The sequence below is a fragment of the Chaetodon auriga genome, chromosome 11 (assembly GCF_051107435.1).
Source record: "Chaetodon auriga isolate fChaAug3 chromosome 11, fChaAug3.hap1, whole genome shotgun sequence".
In the NCBI taxonomy this organism is placed as follows: Eukaryota; Metazoa; Chordata; class Actinopteri; order Chaetodontiformes; family Chaetodontidae; genus Chaetodon; species Chaetodon auriga.
The window spans coordinates 5,450,404-5,473,199 of NC_135084.1; the positions used below are offsets into that span (position 1 = coordinate 5,450,404).

The window sequence follows — 22,796 nt, forward strand, 5'->3', positions numbered from 1 at the left end:
TTTAATAAATGAAACTACACATTCCTGACCAGTTTTTAAAGATTTACATGTTCAATAGAAAAAAATGGGCTTGTGTTGAGAGGAACACACAAGGTAGGCAAAGTACCAAGATTCTTATTACTTCATGGGATTTGTTGACAATAAAAAAAAGCCTTATCTATTAAGTCCAGTCCACAATATTACTTCTACTAATATGTGTTTTGACTTCTCTTCTTTACATTACACTGGAAGAACATTATGTGTAACTATTACTTTCTGTATATATTCTAAACGACACACAATTTACTTTTACAGCGCTTGTTTTACTTTTACAGCAAAGAAGAAGAAGAGCCTCTACTTGAGTGTGATACTTTCTCACTCTTTCATCTCTTTCTAAACACTACCAGTGATGGATTTAACTTCTATTTAAAGACGACTGCATAGATAGAGAACCTGACAAGAACACTGCGCACATAAAACTACAACCAACCTAGAACCCAAATGTAAACAATATGTCATGATTGGCTAGTTTACCTGGTGTGGAGGCACTCAGCACTTTTGCCTCGCATTGACTGGTGCATCATGATGACCTCACTGTGGTTACCATGGGGATGGATGAAACATGAGGAAATCAACAACAGTCAAAAAAACCACAAGAGCAGAAGGAGAAGAGGGTGAATAGGAAAGAGGAGCCGTCGCTGATTGCTATGCACGTCACACACACGCACACGCATACTCAGAAACGCCACAGATTTTTACAACCAAAGCCGTATCGACTCAGCGCTGCCTTAAAGTCACTTTATACAAGACAACGACGACGGACGGCTACTGCACCAAACTTGGTTCGGGGCCCAAAGAAAAGAGAACCATGAAAAAGGCAAATTCAGTGACAGACAGAGCAGAATAACAAAACAAGACACTGGTAAACAGAAGAATTTAACCTGTTTCATAAAATAAAGCTTGATCGAATCTCATGACAGACACTCACACCTACAAGGAAAAACAGAATCTCTGGAGCAGTCACAGTTTTTCACATTAAATCTGCTGTCTGAAGCCAACTGTTCACACAAATAAGCGGTCAGCGTTACACACAAAATAGCAAACAGTGACAAACACTGGGAACAACTCTGATGACACTTAATCTAATTAGATACATTAAGAGCGGTGTTCACACACACACACCTGTCATCCAGGTACTCCTCCTCCTGGTGGCGACCTCTGGCAGCGTCGTAGTAGCGAGTTGGAGAACGAGAACGACGAGTGTGAGGAAGCTCATCATCCAGACTCCTGAAAGGAAGGGAGGAAGGAAGGAAGGAAGGAAGGAAGGAAGATTTATGTCAGGTTCGTGGTCAGGTGGTGTTGCAGCAGACTCTTGGCGGGGCTTATTTGGCTCGGCGAGTAAAAGCAGAGCTGGCAGCACTGCCTGTTCTGCATCAGACAGACATTTCATTAGTAGATGGACTCTGTTGGCTTCCAACAAACTCTCATTCCGCCTCTTCTGCTCCACCGTGTTGCTTTCAGCTCTTACAAGTGACCAATGTCTTCTTAGCAGGCTGACATTGGCCTTTTATTAGCATCCATCATCACATCAGCCCAAGCCGCCCACCTCTGAGGACTTAGAGTTAATGATTTTAAATCGTGTATGTCCTTCCATACCCATATAGTGGGCTATAATATGACCACTTGGAGGATGCTGAATATACAAATACGCAGCAAAGAAGTGGATTATGTGTGCAAGCATCAATTTGAGTAGTCCCTGTCTCGATCTCTTCAAACTGATTCACATAAAATAGTGCAACTGTTAAAAATCATCATGTTCCTCCTTAAAAATAAAATCTCGTCTCATCTTTGAACCCTCACCTCTGGGCGGGAATGTTGGGTGGGCGTGACCTGATTCGTCCCTGCTCCTCACGGTGCGGGGAGACCGAACGGGAACGTATGTGATGGGTGGGAGTCCTCTGCTGGTCTGGCACCTCCAGGGTAGACGTGGACTCCCGCTGCCTCTCCCTGCCACGCCCATCCGCTGCTGGGTGGGAATGGCCATGCATATAAACACACATGAGTAAATGTGGATGAGTGCTCAGAAATAAATACGTCAAATGGGAAAAGTGTAATTAGTAATTGCCAGTGTCGGTCTTTACAGCCCTGATCTACAGTTAAGTGACATGTTCAGCAGCCTCCTACACAGCACATAAGCTTTAGCAAAACTGCATAATATGAGTGATCTTCATCCAGATGCCCAAATTTATTTAAGCAAAGTGGTTAAATTTATATTTCCCAAGAGTTTCATGAAAACAAACCCAACATTTTGATACTATTTATGGTAACAATAATCATTCAGCGCATTTATATTCAGTACTTATCTCTCCATATGTTTTTTGTACTGGTGGAGTCTGCCAGTCCTGTGAAGACGATGCTAATAGCTTAATCACACCAGATATCAACCTAGTATATCAAAGTCTTAACACCATGTTTACTACTTTCATGCTAACATCTCAGCATGGGGCCTGACAGCAGTGAACATACTGTGTGGCAACTACAACAGGACAGTGTGACTCAAGGATGCAGACTATTTAAAGATTAGCCTAATAATAGGACTGCAGCTGACTATTTTTCATGACTGTGCCCTGTATTTTCTGATGTAGTAAAAAAATAAAAAAAAACTTTCTTTGGTGGTGTAGCGGAACTATCTGTGAAGATAAAAATATAAATAGAGAGACTGATCGGCCTTGAAGGGATTTGTGCGACTGTGTCAAGCTTTGTTGTGGTCCCAAGGTCACTGGTTTCATTTCCAAGAGAACAGCACCACAAAGCTAACAGTGGGCCATTAGTTTTGTTTGGCAAAGCGCTACCAAGGTCTTTCATTTATTCCTACCATGCATCGAAATTAAAACAAAAGTTGTTCAAAGTAATGCGGTGGATTTTTTTGCATCCCTTCTGTCCCCGATTTTTCTACTTGGGACTCATTAACAAGAAACACGGACACATAGTGTTGTAGGGTTCGACTGATAGAGCCGATACTGTGTTTCCAGCTGAATTTTACTGTCAGGGTACAAAGTGTCTGAAACAGCCAACAGACCATCACTATCTCCATTACAAAGGAGACAGGCATGACAATCTATAATGAAATACAGGATGATTACGTTTTCACTTTGATATGTAATTCATTGTAACAGTAGCAATAATAAGAAAATGCTTTTTTCTTCCATACTTGAATGGCATGTGATGAAAATGCAGATCATCTTAAGGGCTTATCGTGAGAGAAATATGTAATCAATCAATCTAATTCTTTTTCTAATTCTAATTCTTAAAATAGCTCATATCAACAAATTCATTTACCAGTCCAACCCTAACATACAGACACACACTCAGACACAGATATTTACAGTGTACAGATGTACACTAATAGATGCACAAACAAAAAGCTGAACTTTTCAACATACATGGAAGTAACTTGTGCTTAAGAAATGAATGTCTTCAAACTGAAACTTGGATGGGCCCCATTTCAGAACTTATCTGAGGCAGAAACCTGCCTGAGCTGGGTGGTGCGTGGAGCCTGGATGCTCTCTGTCATGTAGTCATGTAGTCTATGACATGACAGTAATCTCCATGCATGCGATTTACTTGTGGTGGCCCATTGTAATGTCATACAGTATGTATTGCAATCTATGTTTTTAGATTTAATTTGGATTTTTTGATCCATTTCAAGTAATTTGCTGAGAATGTTTCCATTTTTTAAATAACTGTCAGGTCACATAAAAAGAGGAAAGACTAAATGAAGACTATCTATGAAGACTGTAAGGTCAGTTTACATTATAAGTCATCATTAACAGTTTAGAGTCATTACTTTCTGTCAGCTGGTTTGACCTTTGCTTACCAGTGAAAGGCCTGTTTGTCACCTACGGAATACATTTCGGCACAAGATCGTGGAACACATTTTGGCATAAAACGTAGTCCATGCAAAAACGGAAAGTGAGCCCAAACTTTGCTCTTAACTAATACATACACCTGCTCCAGCCAAGAAACCCCCCAAACAACACCACAAATAAAAATACAGTTTGTGGGACACACTGAATGTAATGCTTGGAAACAATCCCCACCCACCTTTAGACACTACTGCTGTACCCTCATCAAATTCAGGCTCTGTTACACGCTGAGAACCTAAACAGTCATAGACACACACACACACACACACAGAGATGTGTATATACACCACACACATATATACGCATGCACATATCCAGGGACAAATGCAGTATTAGGGAAGGGTAGTGAAAACAGACAGTTACATTGATATACTTTGCTCATTGATAGTAAACCACACACAATCCTTGCTCTCTTATACAGCGATGCACGCATGCACGCTCGCACACAGATATAAGAGTACATGAAAGAGCTTATGAAGAAGTATATACAATTACGGTGACTGACAGACTCAGACTTACGCTGCAGCTTCTTGCCAGGGGTGTCTGTGTGTGTGTGTCGTCGGGGCAGGAACGGGGAGGGTCTGGGCAGCGGTATGGATGAGACATCATGGGTTTGGAGTGGATACCAGTGAGGCTTGTCGTCCAGTAAGGCCGTCTCCAGCTCTATCAGGATCTGCCCAAGTCATAATCCACACAGTAATGAAATGTTTTGCTGCTGTTCATGAGCGCTGATTGAGTCTACACAGACGGTGGACGCCGTCTGTGAAAATATATCAGGAAAGTTTTATATGCGCTGCTCTAAACATCTGCTGTCTGGTGTTTGGTGCAAACATATTCTGGCACAGAAGAAGTGATATGCATGCTTTGCATCAAAGAAATGTTAAGTTCAATATTCCCTCTGGTTTTAACTCTGTTTTGGTCTCCAACAGCTCCTGAGGGATATATCTGGATCTTTAGCTTCTAAATGCTCCACTGACTTCGTCTGTCTGCTATTCGATCTGAGCAGGTGGGTTTACTGTGATCAATGAAAAACAGCTCCCTGCTACTACTGGAATTAGGGTTGCCCCTAAATGTAAATAAGAAGCCCCCAGTCAAACCTCATTTTGTTAGTCTAAATCTTCTTCTTTTTCCTTTTTTTTGTGGCAGGACGCAGAAATGTATGGGCCAGGCCTATAAACATGACAGTCTGTCCCTGACTGACTGACTGACTGACTGACTGACTGACTGAGTTTCCCCATTGGCCGTTGCTTTTTCAAAACAAACGGGCATGAACGTTAGTTGGTACTGTAACTCCAGTGGCACATCACAGTACATCATATACACACAGATGGCACAGAGACAGTAGCTGATATTCACCATGAGAGAATGAAACTGGAAAACAACATAAAGCCTACTGCTGTGAGAAGCGGAAACAGTAATTATGCACTGTAACAGTCCAGCATTGAGCCGAGTAGAGAGAAAACAGCTCTCCATGCACCAAGAGGCATGAGGGAGAGTGCTCAGTTAAAGCTCCCCAAATAACAATCACTCTGACAAACTGAGTGAGTCACAGAAAAACCCGAGACATCCACAGTTCGAAATGAATCAGATGATAAGTCCAATAGTTAGAATTAGAATAAGTTCTCTTTCAAATCAAACATCTTAATGAGTGTAAACTATTTCTCTTGGAACTGCATTTATAGCATTTTTGGACTCAAACGTAACTTAACCATGTCATGTGATCTGCTACTTCAGTACACCTTAACAACTACTGGCACCACCACAGAAAACTGCAGATGAACATTTAGTATCCACCAATTCCCATTATAGACACGACCACTGACTATCTTTGCAACAGTCTGGCCACAATATAGCCCATGGACCATGAACAGACCAGTCATATACTGTACAAGGTTTCAACCTAGTCTGGCAGTCCAGTATGATCAGAGAGGTGATCTGTGGTGAGCGAGGGTTTATAACTGAACTGTTAACAGGACACACACTTACAGGTCTGACATTAGAACATGTGATGTATACCTCCTTATGACTTTATTGTCTTGCATATTTATATGCTCCTTTTCTCACCTGATTCTGAGAGAAACAGCTCCACGATGATGTTGTTGATGAGTTGTGATCATGAGAGAACAATGTGTGATATCATGAAATAACATGATAATTAAATTGTTATCTAGGGATGGTCGTCTAACACACACTTGTTACTGACATGGGGTGTGTGTGTGATCTACTACTGTGTATAACTATATATGAGTCTTGTTTGTCTAGTTTGTTCAGTGCTGCTCTGTCAATGTGTGTATGTTTTAATTGTGACCTGTCAAGGGACTGCAGATGAAAATTAGCTTTAAGCTGATTCTGGAACAATTCATCACATGATGACCACCATGACCCAGACTCACAATCACCACTGAGATGCTGTGTTTAGAACAAGTGGAAAGGACTTTGCTGTTAGTGTGTGTGTGTGTGTGTGTGTGTGTGTGTGTGTGTGTGTGTGTGTGTGTGTGTGCGTGTTCGTGGTACCTCTCCCATAAAGGTGCTGTCCTCCTCTGGTGACCTGGGTTGGTCCCATATAGTCAGCTCCAGCATGTGGTTGCGGAAATCCCTACGATGGACATGAGTGTAGACGAACGTCTGGTTCCACTTGGGCTCGCAGGTCTTCTTCACTGTTTTTGTCCTACGTTTGCTCTTGTCACTGTGTTGCACAATACAGATAGCATCAGATTGGTTTGGATAAGGGGGCTATCAATCTATCGGAGCCAGCTGTGGTTGCTGCTTGCTTGTCCCAGATTGGCTCCAATCAACTGGAAACAATGGCAAGCGAGCATTAAATCCAGGCTTCAGAAACCTGTTGGTGATGTTGGTTCTGACTGATCTAAATTCATCCCAATCAGACAACCAAGAGTGCATTTTAATAATTCCGATCTCTGGGACTACCTGTGGAGGCTGGCATACCTGCGGTCAGGGAGGAAGTACATTTTGACGTAGGGGCTCCTGGGCCGCCCGTCATGCCGAACAGGAAGCTCTACAGCCTGCAGCACGTTGACTATTAGCTGATGGCCCACTTTGTCATACCACAGCTTCACCTGGGTGGGAAACAAACACAGACAAACCTGATGCTGCGTCTCTATTCCAAAACATCAACATCAGCACACTCAACACACACACACTCACTGAGAGTTGCCCCGGCATTAACTGTGGAGCATCTTGGAGCATCCCGGGACTGGAGGGAGACAGGACATTTAAGGACGGTCTCTCCATCTTCTGGGACTCAAAAGAACTGGAACCTGCTATGAAGACAAACCAAAAAAAAAAAAAAGATTAAAATGATTTGAAACCCTGAGAAGAGAATGTCAGCTCGAAAAAGTCAAGTCGTGACATGCATTGAAGTCACTTTTGTTGTCAAAGGAAAATCTGATTTTGACAGGTGGATACACTGGAAGCTTATCATAAACACACAGCACTGGCAGAGTACTCTTAATTGTCCCAGTGTAGTCGAATTCAAAGAAACTGTTCAACATTTTAGGATATACTGTTCTCTAACTGTCGAGATGAGAAGACTGGTACCACTCTCGTGTGTGCATTAAGCACAGAGCTGGAGCTGGGAGGTGATTAGCCTAGCTTAGCTTATGTACTGGAGGCAGGGGAAATCAGCTAGTCTTACTCCAATGTTAAAAACTACCAGCCCCTCTACAGCTCACGGACTGGCACGTATCTTGAATATGTAATGTGCACACAAACAGAAATGTGAAAGTGACAACTTGTGGTTTTACGAGGAGTTACATGCTGTAATTACTTCTTAACAAACAACAGTTTATCCATCCACACAGCACTTCTGTGCAGGGTCTGTGGCTTTGGAGTGGGCTGCCAGATAATGAGCACAGGTTTCAGTATCCGTTCTGTTCGGGCATGATGGTTAAGAAAAAAAAAAGCAAGATTTGAGGAAGCCACTGCACCTGGCTGTTGTTATGTAATTCCACCTAAAACCACCTCAAGTGTTTTTACATGTCTGTTGGTGTGCAGATTGCATGAATGAGATACAGTGCGATAATTAGTCCTTCAGAGGGGTTTTGAACTTTGGACAGAGCCTGACTTGCTTGCACCAGAACCTGTACAAAAATTAAAGGAAACACCCCCCCAACACACAGAGATACAGACATACAAATACAGAGATGCTCCAACATCCCAAAGGAGATACCTACTAGATTCTAATGGAGGGTGGGACGTGTCGGGGATTCTTGGGATATCACTGGAAAAGAAGCAGCAGAGACCATGTCAGTCATTCTCACACTGGCATCTAACTGGATTAAACAAAGTTAGTAGTGTTCTTGATGCACAGGCATACATGCATATAAATGCAGCAGTAGTTTACTGGAAGAAAATAGCTCTATAATTAAAGGTTATTTGGATACTAAAATATCATGTGGTTAAAAAACATGGAGAAGCAAAGGGAAGATGTGAGGAGAGCCAAGTTCTTCTCATGAGTGCAGTGTTTCCCAGACTCATACAGACATTTCAGTCTGGCCAATGATCATCTGAAGTAATAACGGATGGGAACCAGTAGCTCAATTCTGTCCACACCATCATCTTTTCTTATCCATCACCACCGCTACAATTAAGGGTCCCATGGGAAACACCAGAATCCACTGCACCAGCTGCATGTCATATAAAAAGCATGGTAATCTGTCTCACACTTACCAGTGTAATTTGTCATTTTAAATTCAAAAATTAAAAACAAGAGAAGTTCAGTATTTGAAATTGGCAGCCCAACCACTGATATCTGGAGGGCGGTTTGTTAGTGTTTCTTTAGTAGGAGGCAGTTTTATTTATTGTCCAGTCGCCCATTGGGCAACAAACTGATATTCTGCATTATTTCATTTAACGTAATGATTCAACATTTGGTGATTTACATTTGTTCATGCTCTTGCTGAGAGTTTGATGAGATTAAGGATATCGCTCACATGTCTGTGTGTTAAATACAGATCTGGAGTCTGTGGCAAGGCTAATCACCTCTCAGCCCCAGTGTTGCTCTTAACATAGGAAAACCATGAGATTGATATCCATCCTGTTATTTCACTTGGAAAGACAGCAAATAGGCATATTTCCCAAAATGTTGAATTCCTTTAAGTTTTTATATTTTAACTTTTGATTTTAAATACAAATATTACACTGGTAAGGTTTTCATGGACCCTAGGTTGCCTTGGAACCCATTCCAAAACCAAAAACTGAAAAAATGTAAATGAAAGAAAACATATATTGCTTGCTTTATGAATCCCAATGTCCCAACTTTCAAACCAAGGCATTACGAGTAAAAAGAAATAAGCGTTTATTTGACACTGTAAGTGCTGGATTTCACTTTGGGATCCTCAGATTTAACTGGGAATGAAAAAGAGGAATTCCAGACAAACAGTTCCAAACAGTTTAAAAAGCTTGCAGAAGCAATGCTACATTGATGGATATTTCCCACCGGCCATTGTGTATCCCTTCAAGTGAACTTTCAGTTTGATTTAACTGGAGATGACGGATTGCAGCTATTTTTTATAAACACTGATATTTGCATCAGTTGGCATCCCTATGAAATAGGACTCTGTTCACTTCATTTAGGGATGCAAAATGGTACCAGCAAAACCAAAATAGTATCAATAAGCGTGAGAGGATTAAAGGGTCCTAGTAAACAGGGCAGATTACTTACTGATATTTTCTATACACCCTTCGCGAGTGTTTGGAGAGAAATTAATACGTTCAACTTTTTTTCCCCATCAAAGAGCAAATGAGGTTCAATCTTAAGAAAAACTGCAAGTTCTTGAAGAAACAGTGAGTATTTTACTGTGAAATATGTCTAATATAAAGCCCTTAGAATGACCTTATCTTGCTCACAATAGCAGTTTAGCAAAAAGACTGAAGCACACAGTAGATTTGTTACTCAGTGTTCTATGTCAGGTTGCCTAGACACCATAACGCCATTTATTTGAGACGATTATCATGGAAAGTTATCGAGCAAACCTAGTGCCTCAAATTTAGAAGAAGTCTGTGTAGGATCAGATAAACATAGTGCAGTCTGACAAGGTATGTAAACAAAAATGAGTAGATTGTTCAGTGTACTGTTCGTAAATGTCCACATTAAACAACGCGCTTCTGTCATAACTCCTGACAAAATCCCGCCATGTCCTATAGTACCTTCCTGTTTCAGGTATGTAAACTAAGACATTATTATGGGTCTACAATTTACTTTACAACTTATTTTTTCATAATCTTTTACCAATGATAGGCAAATAGAAAAATAAAGACAATGTTCAATTGGTAAACTTTTGATTAACTAATTCTAATTGATTGCTTGCACAATCAAAGCAGGACAGTAAAGCATCCAATTCAACACATATGGAGAATGAAGTCTCCGTAAGAGAGAAACTTCCAAAGAACTTATCGGTCAATTAATCATTTAAAATGTCGACTTCATTTAATTAAAAGCAGCTTGTAATAAACTTATAAAGACTACATCCACAGCATTACTCAGTAGCATCAATACTAACCTATATTATACTAATATTGTAATTTTCCTGTATGGACTAGAGTCCTTGTAGAGAACATATCAACCATCGCTTGACTTAAACACATTTTAGGACTTTTAAACTGCAGGCCGACCTACTGCACTCACGTGATCATGACGGCTTGGCTGAGCTTTTACAAGACATCAACCCAACATATCTGATGCAGCCTCCTCTTTTGTGGCGCTTAAAGACAGTTTTATTTGGTCAGTAACAGTTCACCTTATATCTTCCTAGAAAATCCGAGTGCTTTTTTAAAGGGGACAGAATGGACATCTCCTGTCCCACAACTTGGCAACCCCTGCAGCAGGTAGCGGCTGGCTATTTTTAATATTTTGAATGCAGTCGCGCCGTCACGGTCAGAATACAAATAAATGTTCCTGTCTCCTGTCTTATCTGAGGTCAGCCAACTCTGAGTCAGAGCCTCAATCAACATTCAGCGCTGCCTGGTTAAATAAGGGTTAAATTCAATGCAACATTCAGACTAGTTACTGACTCATGTTGTAACTGAACGGCTGCATTTTCCACAAATATCAAAATATAACACAAACAGATGAATAGAGCGTGTTTCATTCCTGACTTACCCAATAGGCCTGGATACCACCAGCTCCACTTGAGGCTCAGCTTGAGACTCCAGGATGATGTTGTAAACTTCCTTCATGGTTGCGCCCGGTAACAGCTTCCCATTCCACTGCAAAACCTCATCCCCTGAAATCACACGTGTATGTGTATGGCTGGGTGTGAGTCAGGGTATCAGCAGGCTTTAAAAAAGACAAATTTAAGGAGAGTTCACCTTCATACTATAGTATTCACTTTGTCAATAAATGCAATAAAAAGACCAAAAACACCAATGTCTTAGTCAACTTCTCAATACTTTCCAGCTTCCCTACCTGGCTCAAAGCCCTTTCATGCCAGTTGAGGAAATACTTTTAAAATGTTCCAAATGAAGGAGCACTCATTTCCTAAACCAGCTGGCCACTGTAGTTTTAGCAAACAACACTTAAACAAGAGGGAATCGTGCATTTGCTGGGGACTATTTTCAGCCGCAGACTGACACACATTTGGTGTCTTGCTGACTGTTTGCAGCAGCAGGACGGTGTTTGAGCGACTGAGTCAAAATAAACTACAGAGTGTGTGTGTATGTGTGTGTGATCAACATGGTGGCTTATTGATGTGTTTTTAATAGTTTCTGGACAACAATGGAGCTCCATGGCGCAGAGGAATAAGATATTTCAGGCATTGGATACACAAACAATATTTGTTCGTAGGATCAATTCATTGTTGGTTTGAGTGTTTTTATGAAAATTGTTGACAGTTATGAAGAAATAGAACACTGCCATACACAGTGCATTTAATACAAGACCATTGTAGAGAAAAACACATCACAGTTGAATGCAAATTGAATGAAGCTAAAGAGAAAGATACGTTACCATAAAGCCACAAAAGAAACACCAGAAAAATATATTTAGTTAAACAGCCCTGCTTAATCTAATCTTAACAAGCACCATGCAAAAGTAAAACCTCTAAAACTGTTTTTAAGACTTAGTGATGCTTTTAAAGGCCTTTTTGGATCATAATGACTTTCCCTGTCTTTGTCAACACCTGTGATGATTTAGACTACCTGCTCTGAGATGTCCCACCACGTCAGCCAGGCTTCCCTTCTTGACTTTAGTGATGAAGGCACCTAATCTCCCTGACTCTGTTATTCTGCCTCCCACCACCTAGACAGATAGAGAGAGAGATTAGCGTCATATCCCTCATATCAGGGAGAGACAGCAGTGACTGAATACCGTTCGTACAATCGTCATATCACAGCCATAAATAAGCAACACTGTGTGTGTGTGTGTGTGTGTGTGTGTGTGTGTGTGTGCGTGCGCCCTCTCTGACCTTTAACCCCAGCAAAGCTCCGGCTTCTTTAGGCATGGTGGCGCTCCTCTTGCTGAGGGTGATTCGTCCAATCAGATGGTCTCCCTCCTTGGACGGCTGCCAGGTTACAGGATGCTGCGACAGGAGACAACATGAGAGACATACAGATGCACATGCTGACACTCAGAAGACGTATATGCAACATTTACAGAATGCAAAGGATTACAAAATCTTCTTCTGGTGGAGAAACATTAACAATTCAAAATGTGAGGATATTTTAGATTTTTAGATTTTGGCAACAAATTGTCACTTGTGTTACCGGTCTAAATTGCGTGAGCATCGTTGAATCAGCATGCAAAAGTTTCTCTTTAAAATAGTTGTTAAATATGTATATGGGTCGACGCTGCACTGCATTTCAATTTCGTTAACAATGTGGATAAATGCTTGTCTGTTTTCTTCAAGAGCCGCTGTGAATGAGTGGCAACTTAATGGATCATGGGTTCATTTACATCTCAATTTGATGCATTTTCCCTCCATCTGATTACAACAGGCTCACATATGGTCGGAGGTTGCAACAGTTTGCAGCATTTTCTTAGGGATAAATTAGCTAAAGTTTGCCACCCACAATCACCAGCTGATATAACACAAAGGTCATGTTAAGTTCCTAAAAGCCATGACGTTTGCTGGTGTTAACACCCAGGATGTGGCAGGTATTTACTGCAAAACGTTGCCTGGCACATGAGAAGACGTGTTTAAAATTAGTGGATTATCAAATAGAAAACAACTAGGTGGTCAGCATAAGCAGTGATAGCTCATCATTACAGCCAACGAAAGAGCAGAAAGACAACTGCATCAGCAGGAGATGCAAGTGCTCACCACAACAATGAGGACCATCCAGAGCCAAAGGCAATCATAGATACATACTGAACATGCACGCAAATGTTGACGCCCCTACCATCTCCACTGAAACGCAACGATAAAACTTGGAACACTCTGCAAATGCTTTATAGTTGAATATGAACATGAGATAAAAATAAAAAACGGTAACTTACATGCCATACAGTGGGGTCATGCGGGTAGCACTCCCAGTCGCCTGCAAGAGAAAAGAGACTGGCTCAGATACTGTGGATGAAGCAAAGAGGATGACCTCCTTCATATCCCCATGATGTATCACACACACACACACACACACACACATAAACACACACATTCCCGTGTACAGCAGAAACTGTATACACTGCACATACCAGCCTGGGTCCTCTCATACACACCTCTGCCAAATTTGGGGGCTCTTCAGAAGGTATTTGTTTACAGTGGAGGGGGTTAAGTTTATTGAATATTCAGGCCTGGGCTAGAATTAGATATTTATCACTGCAGTGGCAGGACTCAGCCTCAAAGCAGTCCGCGGAGGCAGTGATGATACCAAAGAAGAGCTAAGCCTTTTAAAATGGTTTAAATCCCTTCCAGATATTTTACAGATCAGATGTCGTGGAGTTCCGCTGAATATTGACCTCATATGAAGCAATACAACCAAAAATCTATTAGTAAAACATTTAAATAATGCACATTTGCTTTTAGATTATTTTCATTCATTCATGCTTTTCACATTCAAGTATGGAGGCTGAAGTGTGCCAAAGTAATAATCAGTTCAGAAATTTATCAAGCTCAAAAATCTATTATAACTTCAGTAATTAAATTAGCATTTCAATTATGCATTATAAAACATTTACTTATTGTCTTCAAATGATTGACAATAAAAAAAACACTTTAACACTTTTTTTGACAATTGAATTCAGTAGGAGTTTGTGGTTCTGATACAGTTGCACCAAACTGAATGTGTACTAACATAACCTAAAGATAATCTTCTTCATTGCTTTCTTTCAGTATCAGCAGTGTTTCAGGGAACTCTCAACAGGAACCAGTGCCTTTCCTCATGTCCGGCAGGATATTTTAGACAATTACACAAAATATTTTCGGTGGTTCAGCCCCATCTCCTGCTTTAGTCCAAAAACACAGCCTCCTCTGTACACATGGGCCGGGGGGCACTGTTGAAATGCGTGCAGGACCTCGACGACACTGTTATGACACAGAGTAAAACAGAGCCAAGCGTTCCTAGGAGCCAGGAGGCTATGAGGTTAATGAGTTGTGACAACTTATAGTGACATTATGTAATCTTAAAGCAAACGCTCTGACGACAGACAACTGCGTTCTCAGTTTCATAACTCGAGCGTGAACGTAATTTTGTGGAGTGGGTGGGTCACATGGGCAAGTCTGTGTTCTTGTGTTTCTAGACGTACGAGAAGCTGAATGAAGAAGAAAAGCTACCAAAGTCACTGTGGGCTCAGGACCCCCCGAAAGGTAGCTTATTGCACAGATAAGATTGTATGACTTGGTTGGTTAAGGAGTTTAACAGTTCAAAGTTGGGAATCAAGATGCTCATGTACGTATGTGCTCTTTATGTTGTGATTTTTTTCTTGAGTTGGTACCGTGTGTTTATGTGTAGGGGGATACTTGCACAGATCATAACAGGATCTACTGTACTGTGACTGAGTGCATATTTGAGTGTGTGTGTGTGTATGTTTGCCTACACTGATCTTACAATGATTTACATGCCTGGATGCTCCTGGGCTGCCAGCAACCACATCTGTGAGCTGACCTGGTCTCAGTCTCGAGCTAAAAAAGGAAGCAGCGTCTCGCTGCCACGCTGGTGTGTTTAAAACCTGGCCTGACAGAACACTCTCATCCTAAACCCACACTTGATCGATGCCACAGCGCCTGGTCTGGGTCCAGGCTGGCGCTGCATGCTCCCTTGTTCTCATCAGAACACAACACACTCTATCGATGTCAGCTTCCGGCGAAAGTGTATCTTTAATGCAGCATGAGTATGGCTAAAGTCAGATGTAGTGTTTGGTAAATACTGTCACTGTTATTAGATGGAAACTGACAACTCTAAAAAGACATGGACTGTCATGGAGTGGGAAATAAAAAGTGAACTATGTAGAGTAAGTGATCATCAAACAACTTCAAAAGCTAAACAGCCACTTCTATTTCTAGGAAAAGAATTGATGCTTGTTCGAGCATGATTATAGTTTCATAGAACTGCCTAAGGATGTATATTAAGGTTATGCCAAAAGTAGGGCTTATCTATACTGATAAAATTCAATTTCAAGACAAGCTCAGTTCATTTGTGACCTTTTAAATATTCATTTGACAAAGTAATCTTAAGGTCCACTTACTAGCTTTAACCAAAGCTTCCAAGTACATCTCATTTATCAATGGGTGCACCTAAAAGACCATGGAAAGCACGACATGCATATGGAAGCTCTGAAAAAGCTAATTTAAGATTTTTCAGATATTTGGCAATCATGCATATAATGACCAGTCAAACAGAGGCAAATAAGATCTGAGACCTTGTTATCAAGAAACTGTCAAATAAAATGGGAAGTAAATTGTTAAGAAATTGAAAGATAAAATACTGATCCAGAGTTTATTAATGTAAAGCATGTTGCACAGTTCTGAAATACTGCGGCAGTATGAGCATTCCAACTAGAAAACCCCAGAAAAAGACAGAGTGGACCTAAAGTAAAGATTTTTTTTCTTTCTGCCCTGTCCATGATGCTAGCTAGCAGCAAATTTAGTTGAGCGATATAAAAAAAAATCCAGAAGTAATTGTTTTTCCAAATTTCAGAGGAACATTTTTAGTCATCTAATCATAATGGTATGCCTCCAGATCTGCAGCCTGATTCATATGTATGTGGATAAAACTTTTGGTAGGAAAGATTTGGCCACAGTGTCACCCAAGAGCCACCTGCATTCCATCAACGGCACGCAAGGTTATGCATATCATAGGCTCAAGGGGTGACTCGCTCAAGGCCTACATGACCAGTGGCAGGTCCCATGGTGCAGCCTGCTTTACTCTGGGGAGAAATAGCCTCCTGGTACAACATAGATTGTGGTAATAGTTTAAAGAAACCACTGCAACAGATGCCTTCAAGCTTGAAGCAGCACAGCCAGCATCCAAAAAAAAAAATAAAAAATACTGCAGCATATCTTGTAAAGCGCAGGAGAGTGGGTCTAACTCCCTGTCCTTGCACCATGCACCAGGTCTCTCAAGTGAGGGCTCAAGATCAGCTTTTAGTGGCCGGCCTCAATCAGTGGCCATATCCAGAGTTACAGGAGGTTGGGAGCTGAACCAAACCTGCCCTGTTCGGTTTGGACAGGAGGTCCATCTTCACCAGGAGCTGCCAAGAATCTCCATCCAACAGATTGACAAGTGTGGAGAACTATATCGTCGATGGCCACTTGAGGGCCACTCCAAAGGCCCTGTGATCCAACAATCTGACCCTGTAAAGTGTGGGCATTATCAGGGGACCCCTCAACCAGGTGTTGGCAAGAGTATCTATCTCAAGTAGAGTACTGGTCTCAAGCAAGGAAAACCACAGAGGACAATGACTTGTGCATTCTGAGGTGAACAGATCTACATGGGCTTCCCCATACAGATCCCAAAAAATCTCCACCAACTGAGGGTGCAACCTCAATTCCCAGGGAGCAGACTCTGGCAAGAGGGTTCACCTGGGAAGTTAATCACCCTCAAATGGAGTCAAACACAGATGAGCCCATGGCCACAGTCTCTACGCTTCTCTCAGGAACTCCAGCCGGTGCTCTCTGTTTGAATAAGCACATGGTTGCCCCTGAGAATGGCCAAAAAGTGCTTCACCACCAAGCAGACAGTCTGGAGTTCTAGGAGACTGATATGCTGCCCTCCCCACTGAGGGATCCAAACTCCATGAACTGAGTTCTGCCATTCTGCCCGCAAACCATGAGGTGAGGTATCTGTTGTCATCAACTCCCACCTCAGTGGTAGTGAGCTGAAAGGAACACTATGTAGCAGAAATGCAGAGATGAATGAGGCACTGAGTGACTATGACTTTGGCCCACCTGTGTAGACAAGGATCCATATGGAGGCTGTTGTACCACCTCTGCAGAGCGCATAGATACAGCAGCCCCAGGGGTATAATTCTTGAGGCCAACTGATGAGACACCAACCGCCTACAGCAGAAGGGTCAGACAGCACAAATGTTGCCCACACCCAGACACTTGGGGCACAACTCATGAGTGAGTCCACTCTGTGACAGTCAGGCTTATCCAACCTGTTGCTAACCTGTTTGACTAAATTGCGTACATAACCTACCAAGCAGGGCCTGGAAACCCAGACAGGAGCTGTGGACTAACCACTGCCCACAACCTGCACATTTAGTTTTGGAGGAATCAACTAACACTATAAATTGTTTAAGACCATTACTGTAGTAGGTGAGAAAGCAAGCACAAGACAAGAATGTGGCATTAACAGCTGGGACATGCAGGTAGCCTACATCAAGCATGTGACTTTGTTCATACAGATCTCGACCTGCAGAGGGTGCGAGGAGACATATCCAATTTGTTTAATGCCACTGCCAGTCGGGACAGAATGAAACAGAGCCCATCTTGGGCATGACAAGGTTAGAGTGTGAACAGTAGTGTGTTCTCAGGCTTGGGGACATAGTTGGCTATCTGAGGCCATGCAAGGTCAACGCTGGAGTCAAGTGGGGTCAAACTGCCCCACTGCAGACACACTAACACGCACACACATGTATACTCTGTGTGGGATTGTCCCTCCCTCAGGGCCAAGCTGAAAACAATACAATATGACATACGAGAAAACATTCAGATACACACACGGGCTCACGCACATTCATTATCAGACTGCCAGCTCTGCCCTGCTGCATGCACTGTACACAAAAATTAGAAAACGTCGCAGGAGGTGCATTGTTTCCGCAAACACAACGAGATAACAGCTATCATTTAGAGTTTTTAAGATGCTAATGTTTTCAAGTGGTTTGCTGTGTAATACTTCAGATTTTAAGAAACACTTAATACAACAGGATAAATAAATGAAAACAAATCCGTAGGTTGTATCAGAGCAGTTTTACCTGCTCTGATCACTGAACCCGGAGAGTGGAGAGGCATGTCTGAATGGAAAAGACACGCCACTTCTTAGATTCACCTCCCACGACAGCAAGTGGGAGTGTTCAAACACCTCATACATTGCAATAATAAAATACAAATAAAGTAAAAGTGTGCGAAATAAATTGCATTGTATCATTATTTCTTAAATTAATATTATTACTGCACACAGTCCTGGTTAAAGAGGTTTGTAAATGGCTCGAGAACTGTAAATTCTGTTAGGAAGATCAGCTTTGTTTTTGTTATATCCCTCATCATAATGGCCTAATCAGGCTGATTTACACAGTGTAGTTGTAGGAGACACTGTGCTCCTGGGTGCCTTGAGGATTGTAATAAAATAAAAATCAAATCAAGGCAACGGTTCATATGACATCCCCCAGGAAGCACAAGACGAGTTGTATAAGGTCAGTTTGAAGACTGCTATTTAACAGTGCAAGATATGAATTTTCTTCAACAATTCGTATTGTTAGCAATCTCTTTTAATTTGAGCCATCAATAACTACTACTGAACTGTAGCTGTTTGCTTGCCACTACTTTGTTTCTCAGACAGTTTGAAATTCAATTTGTGTTGTTTTTTTTCTTTCTGCTCACCTTTTTGACATGTCAGTCTGTAGAGCTACAGTAAATACTGCAGGTGGCATCTCAGTGCCCCCCCAGTAGCTTCTGTATGTAGCTTAGCATCTGCTAGCAGTAGCCCAGTCACTATCTTCCTTCGTGGTGTGTGTCTAGAGACTCATTGGGAGGATGTGAATGATCCATATATCCATGCTTTCTTTTGAAGCAAAGATAGTTTGTTTACTTTCTCGTCTGTGTCTGATCTGAAAGTGTCACTACAAATGGCATTTTGCATTCTATACAATTTATAGCTGTGTGCCAACTCCATACAACTCTCTAATTTTAAGCAGGTTTGGAGTCTTCTGTGTATTCAGACTGGAAAACAGACAATATGAAGTAGGCTCAAAAATCAGTATGCAGAAAAAAAACGTAGTGCTCTCACAATGCACTGCTCAAAGAAATAAAGTGAAATGTGAATCTATACAGACATTACATACAGTGGAAAAAAAATAAGTATTAAATGTTGAGAAACATTTTTCCTTCTCTTGTCTTTCACAGTTTGACTGATGTCCGTTTGTGCATCAATTTTATTATTTTCTGTCAATGCTAACAGTAACTTATGTTGAGTTGTTTTAACTGCAATACTCTACATAATTGCAACTAGTAAATAAATAGAACTAGATCAAACATATTGTAGACAATCAGTATCTTATAAAACTGGGACACAATAATGGAAGTACTGCAAGAGAGATACAAGATAGCATATGCATGAGCACTCAATAAAAGCCCCAGAATCTAGCTGCTGGTTTTGTTTTCTATACAAGGGCCATCACCAAAGGACCCTGGATAGTATATTCCTTTTACTGTTTGACCACTTTCAGTGCTGGCTGCTGACATTAATTCAGGCCACCTACATCATAAAGAAGGAAACTAGGAACATTTTATAGACACCTCCAAAGACACCACCAAAGGCCAACTGTTCAGTTTAACATGTGATCTGAGAGAAATGAGTAGCTATTTTTGTAGACCTGTAGTTTAAAGTACCTCCTTGGCATAAGCAGTGTAAGAAACTGCCATAAAGCAGTGGTGAAGCGCATCATTCCAATGTGATGGATAAACAACTGAATGAACAGACAGATGTCAATACTTTTCATGCCTTCCCTGGCTGAAATCAACCAGAGTATTTTGCTGAACAGAACGTGATGATTGATAATGTCTCTCACCTCTCTCACTGACGCTTTCGATCTCAGCATCCTCACAGCTGCTGTACTCAGGCGTGGTCCCCCCCTCCTCCTCTGAACTGCTGACGCTGGTCTGCCTCTTCCCTCCAGCCCCCAGCCCTCGTTTTGACTTGTAGGGCCTCGGCGGTGGCGGACGCAGAGATTCTGATTGGTCAGAGCTTAGCGAATCATTGCGCAGCATGCTCTCAGCCTTCTCCCGTTTGGTCCGTCTAACTGCTGGTCCCTGGCCGGGGGCTGAGCCAGGACCCGAACCGGGAGGCTCTCTGAGTTCAGGGGGAGGGCCTTGCTGAGCAAGGGTGTGTTCATGTGGCCCGCCAACCCCACCCACCGTCCTCTGACCGGGCCGCACCCCATCCCCTACCTCCCCTACTACTCCCATGCCACGACCCTGCACGGGCACTGAGTGGCCCCGGCCTCCAGGAGGGACCGGCCCTGCTTGGCGAAGGGGGGCACCGCTGTGGTCCATGTGGTGGTAGCCCCCCTCTTCTGTCCGCCTTACTCCACCACCTCCTCCCACAGGATCATGCTCCAGAGAGCGTCCCTTTGTCAGCCGCCGGCTTTCCCTGCGTTCCCTGGACTCCCCCCGGAGATCTCGGTCCATGGAGACCTGGGTCTGTAGTCTGGGCTGACCTGGCCGGCGCTCTCCCCGACCAGCTCCTCCACCTCCCCTTCCATTTCTCCTGGGGAGCAATCAATATGGGATGAAGGGAGAAAGAAAATAATTAGCAAGAGTTGTTGACAGACAAGGTATTTTATTTAAAGGTCATACATCACTGTATACTGTATTTACCACATATGCTTTGAGTATTGTTATATAAGATTAACTCCACTGGATAAGCAAGATGCCTGTGTTAGTCTCATGTTACATATATTATAGTAGTTTTAGGAATGTATGTTAATAATAGTAGTGTAATCATTTTAGCTTTCACATGCCATGAAAGCAAAATTGTTTGTCCTTTGGTGTCACCAAAACCATTGCAGGTACCTCAATAATGAAATCGCTACCTTTTTCTCTTTGGTTAACTCATTAGTTGTGTGAAAAATAGGGCTGCAACTTATGATTATTTCCTTTATTAATTTATGTATAGATTTTTAACAGCTTTTAGAATAAATGATACGGTGAACAAAGGTCGATAGCCACGTTGTCAGCCCTGTCTGGCTGTACACTGGCTAAATGCTAACATCAACATGCTAACAAAGACAATGCTGATATTTAGCTTGTTAGCATGCTAACATTTGTGAACAGTTTTGCAGGCATTTGGCCATAAACCAAAGTAACGGACAAGTGAATATTTGTCAATACTTTCAATACATCAAACTCAAGGTGGTGGTAGAGGAAAAGTCAGAGGATTGCCAAAGGTTTTTTGTTATTCCAATGCATCTTCTGGGGACCATGAATGTCTGTATAAAATTTCATGGCATTCCATCTGATATTTCAGTCTGGAGCAGGGTGGTGGACCAAATGCATCTCTGAAGCCAAGCATACCAGCATGGCTAAAAAAAACAGCCATCACAAGTTCCCAACCCAAAGGTGATATCTTTAGGTATCTTGTTTTGTCTGACAGCCACAGAATCCAAAAACAGTCAGTTTACCATGATTTAAAAGTAGCAAATCCTCACAGTTTTTGTTTGAAAAGGATCTTCAGTGAGTAATTGATTATCAAAATGACTGATATTTAAGTTAAGCTTAACTAATGCACAAAGTGTCTCAGCAGCGCGTGAAACTTAAATGTAAAAGCATGTCCAATCAAAGATTTTATTGTGTTTTTGTACTGCGTCCAGCGGCATCCAGAAGTGGAGGGTACACAGAGTAAATATCATGTGAGAGACAGCACTGCTTTTAACTTCCACTTCCCTTATGATACAACTATTTACTTGTACTGAACACGGAACACAGGTGTGATTTTGCATCTCAGCATTTCCCCTGTTAACATTAATGTCTACAAATAGAAAGTCATGAGTGAAACACATTCTAGTGTTCAGTGTTTTGGAACTGGCTGTATTCTTCCACTCTACTCTGAATGGCATAGGAAACAATGACTCAGACTGCTTACTTAAGAGACATAATGCACTGCTGTCTAAAAGGAGCAAATGATAATTGTAGAAGATAATGCTCTATAATACAAATATTAACATATTTTACAAGGACTGCTTTCTTTCTGATGGCTGAGAGAATATAAATACACATACAGATTTTTAACTCATACCACTTCCTGTGCCAGGTGGCTTCTTGGGCCTCAACCCTGTGTGTTTTCTCAAAAACCCTGAATCTTATAGGTTTTTCAAATAACTACAACTTTGAGTAATGTTCCCCTCAGCCTCTCTGGCTGGATCAGAGGGAGCCAATCAATGGAGCAAAAAGGTCTGTTACTGGGGTAATGTCGCCATCTATAGGTCCATTCTTATGAGGGGATGTTGTCTTATGAGTGTTGTGTTTCATTCAGTCGTGTCCCAGTCAGTGAGCGAGGTGCTCACCAGCTGCTAACCAGCTACCTAAACAGGTTATGGACATTTTCTGTGATGAGTCAACCTCAGCTGCCTGCTACAGAAAGTGGTTCAGGATCATCAGCATCAGACAGTGAACCACGGACTGATGTTTCAGGTTTGTGAATCTGCGACTGTAACACTTTGCTTATAGCAGTGAGATGGTGAGGAGACTAGACTAATACGGACTGTTGGCTAGCTAGGCC

At 41.9% G+C, this 22,796-nt stretch overlaps 1 protein-coding gene across 2 annotated transcripts in view; it reads right to left on the reverse strand.

Annotated features, from left to right (window-relative positions):
* rims1a (regulating synaptic membrane exocytosis 1a) overlaps window positions 1-22,796 on the reverse strand; it is an 86,932-nt gene that overhangs the window by 20,431 nt on the left and 43,705 nt on the right. For both annotated transcript variants that reach the window (XM_076743013.1, XM_076743012.1), the window contains 15 exons: window positions 20,089-20,786; window positions 13,360-13,400; window positions 12,329-12,442; window positions 12,063-12,162; window positions 11,026-11,149; window positions 9,589-9,606; window positions 8,099-8,145; window positions 7,071-7,186; window positions 6,852-6,982; window positions 6,420-6,591; window positions 4,425-4,578; window positions 4,084-4,140; window positions 1,840-2,005; window positions 1,162-1,266; window positions 514-573 (listed from right to left, as the gene is read on the reverse strand). In XM_076743013.1, the coding sequence (XP_076599128.1) occupies window positions 514-573; window positions 1,162-1,266; window positions 1,840-2,005; window positions 4,084-4,140; window positions 4,425-4,578; window positions 6,420-6,591; window positions 6,852-6,982; window positions 7,071-7,186; window positions 8,099-8,145; window positions 9,589-9,606; window positions 11,026-11,149; window positions 12,063-12,162; window positions 12,329-12,442; window positions 13,360-13,400; window positions 20,089-20,786 (2,103 nt within the window). The remainder of the gene's footprint in view (window positions 1-513; window positions 574-1,161; window positions 1,267-1,839; window positions 2,006-4,083; window positions 4,141-4,424; window positions 4,579-6,419; window positions 6,592-6,851; window positions 6,983-7,070; window positions 7,187-8,098; window positions 8,146-9,588; window positions 9,607-11,025; window positions 11,150-12,062; window positions 12,163-12,328; window positions 12,443-13,359; window positions 13,401-20,088; window positions 20,787-22,796) is intronic.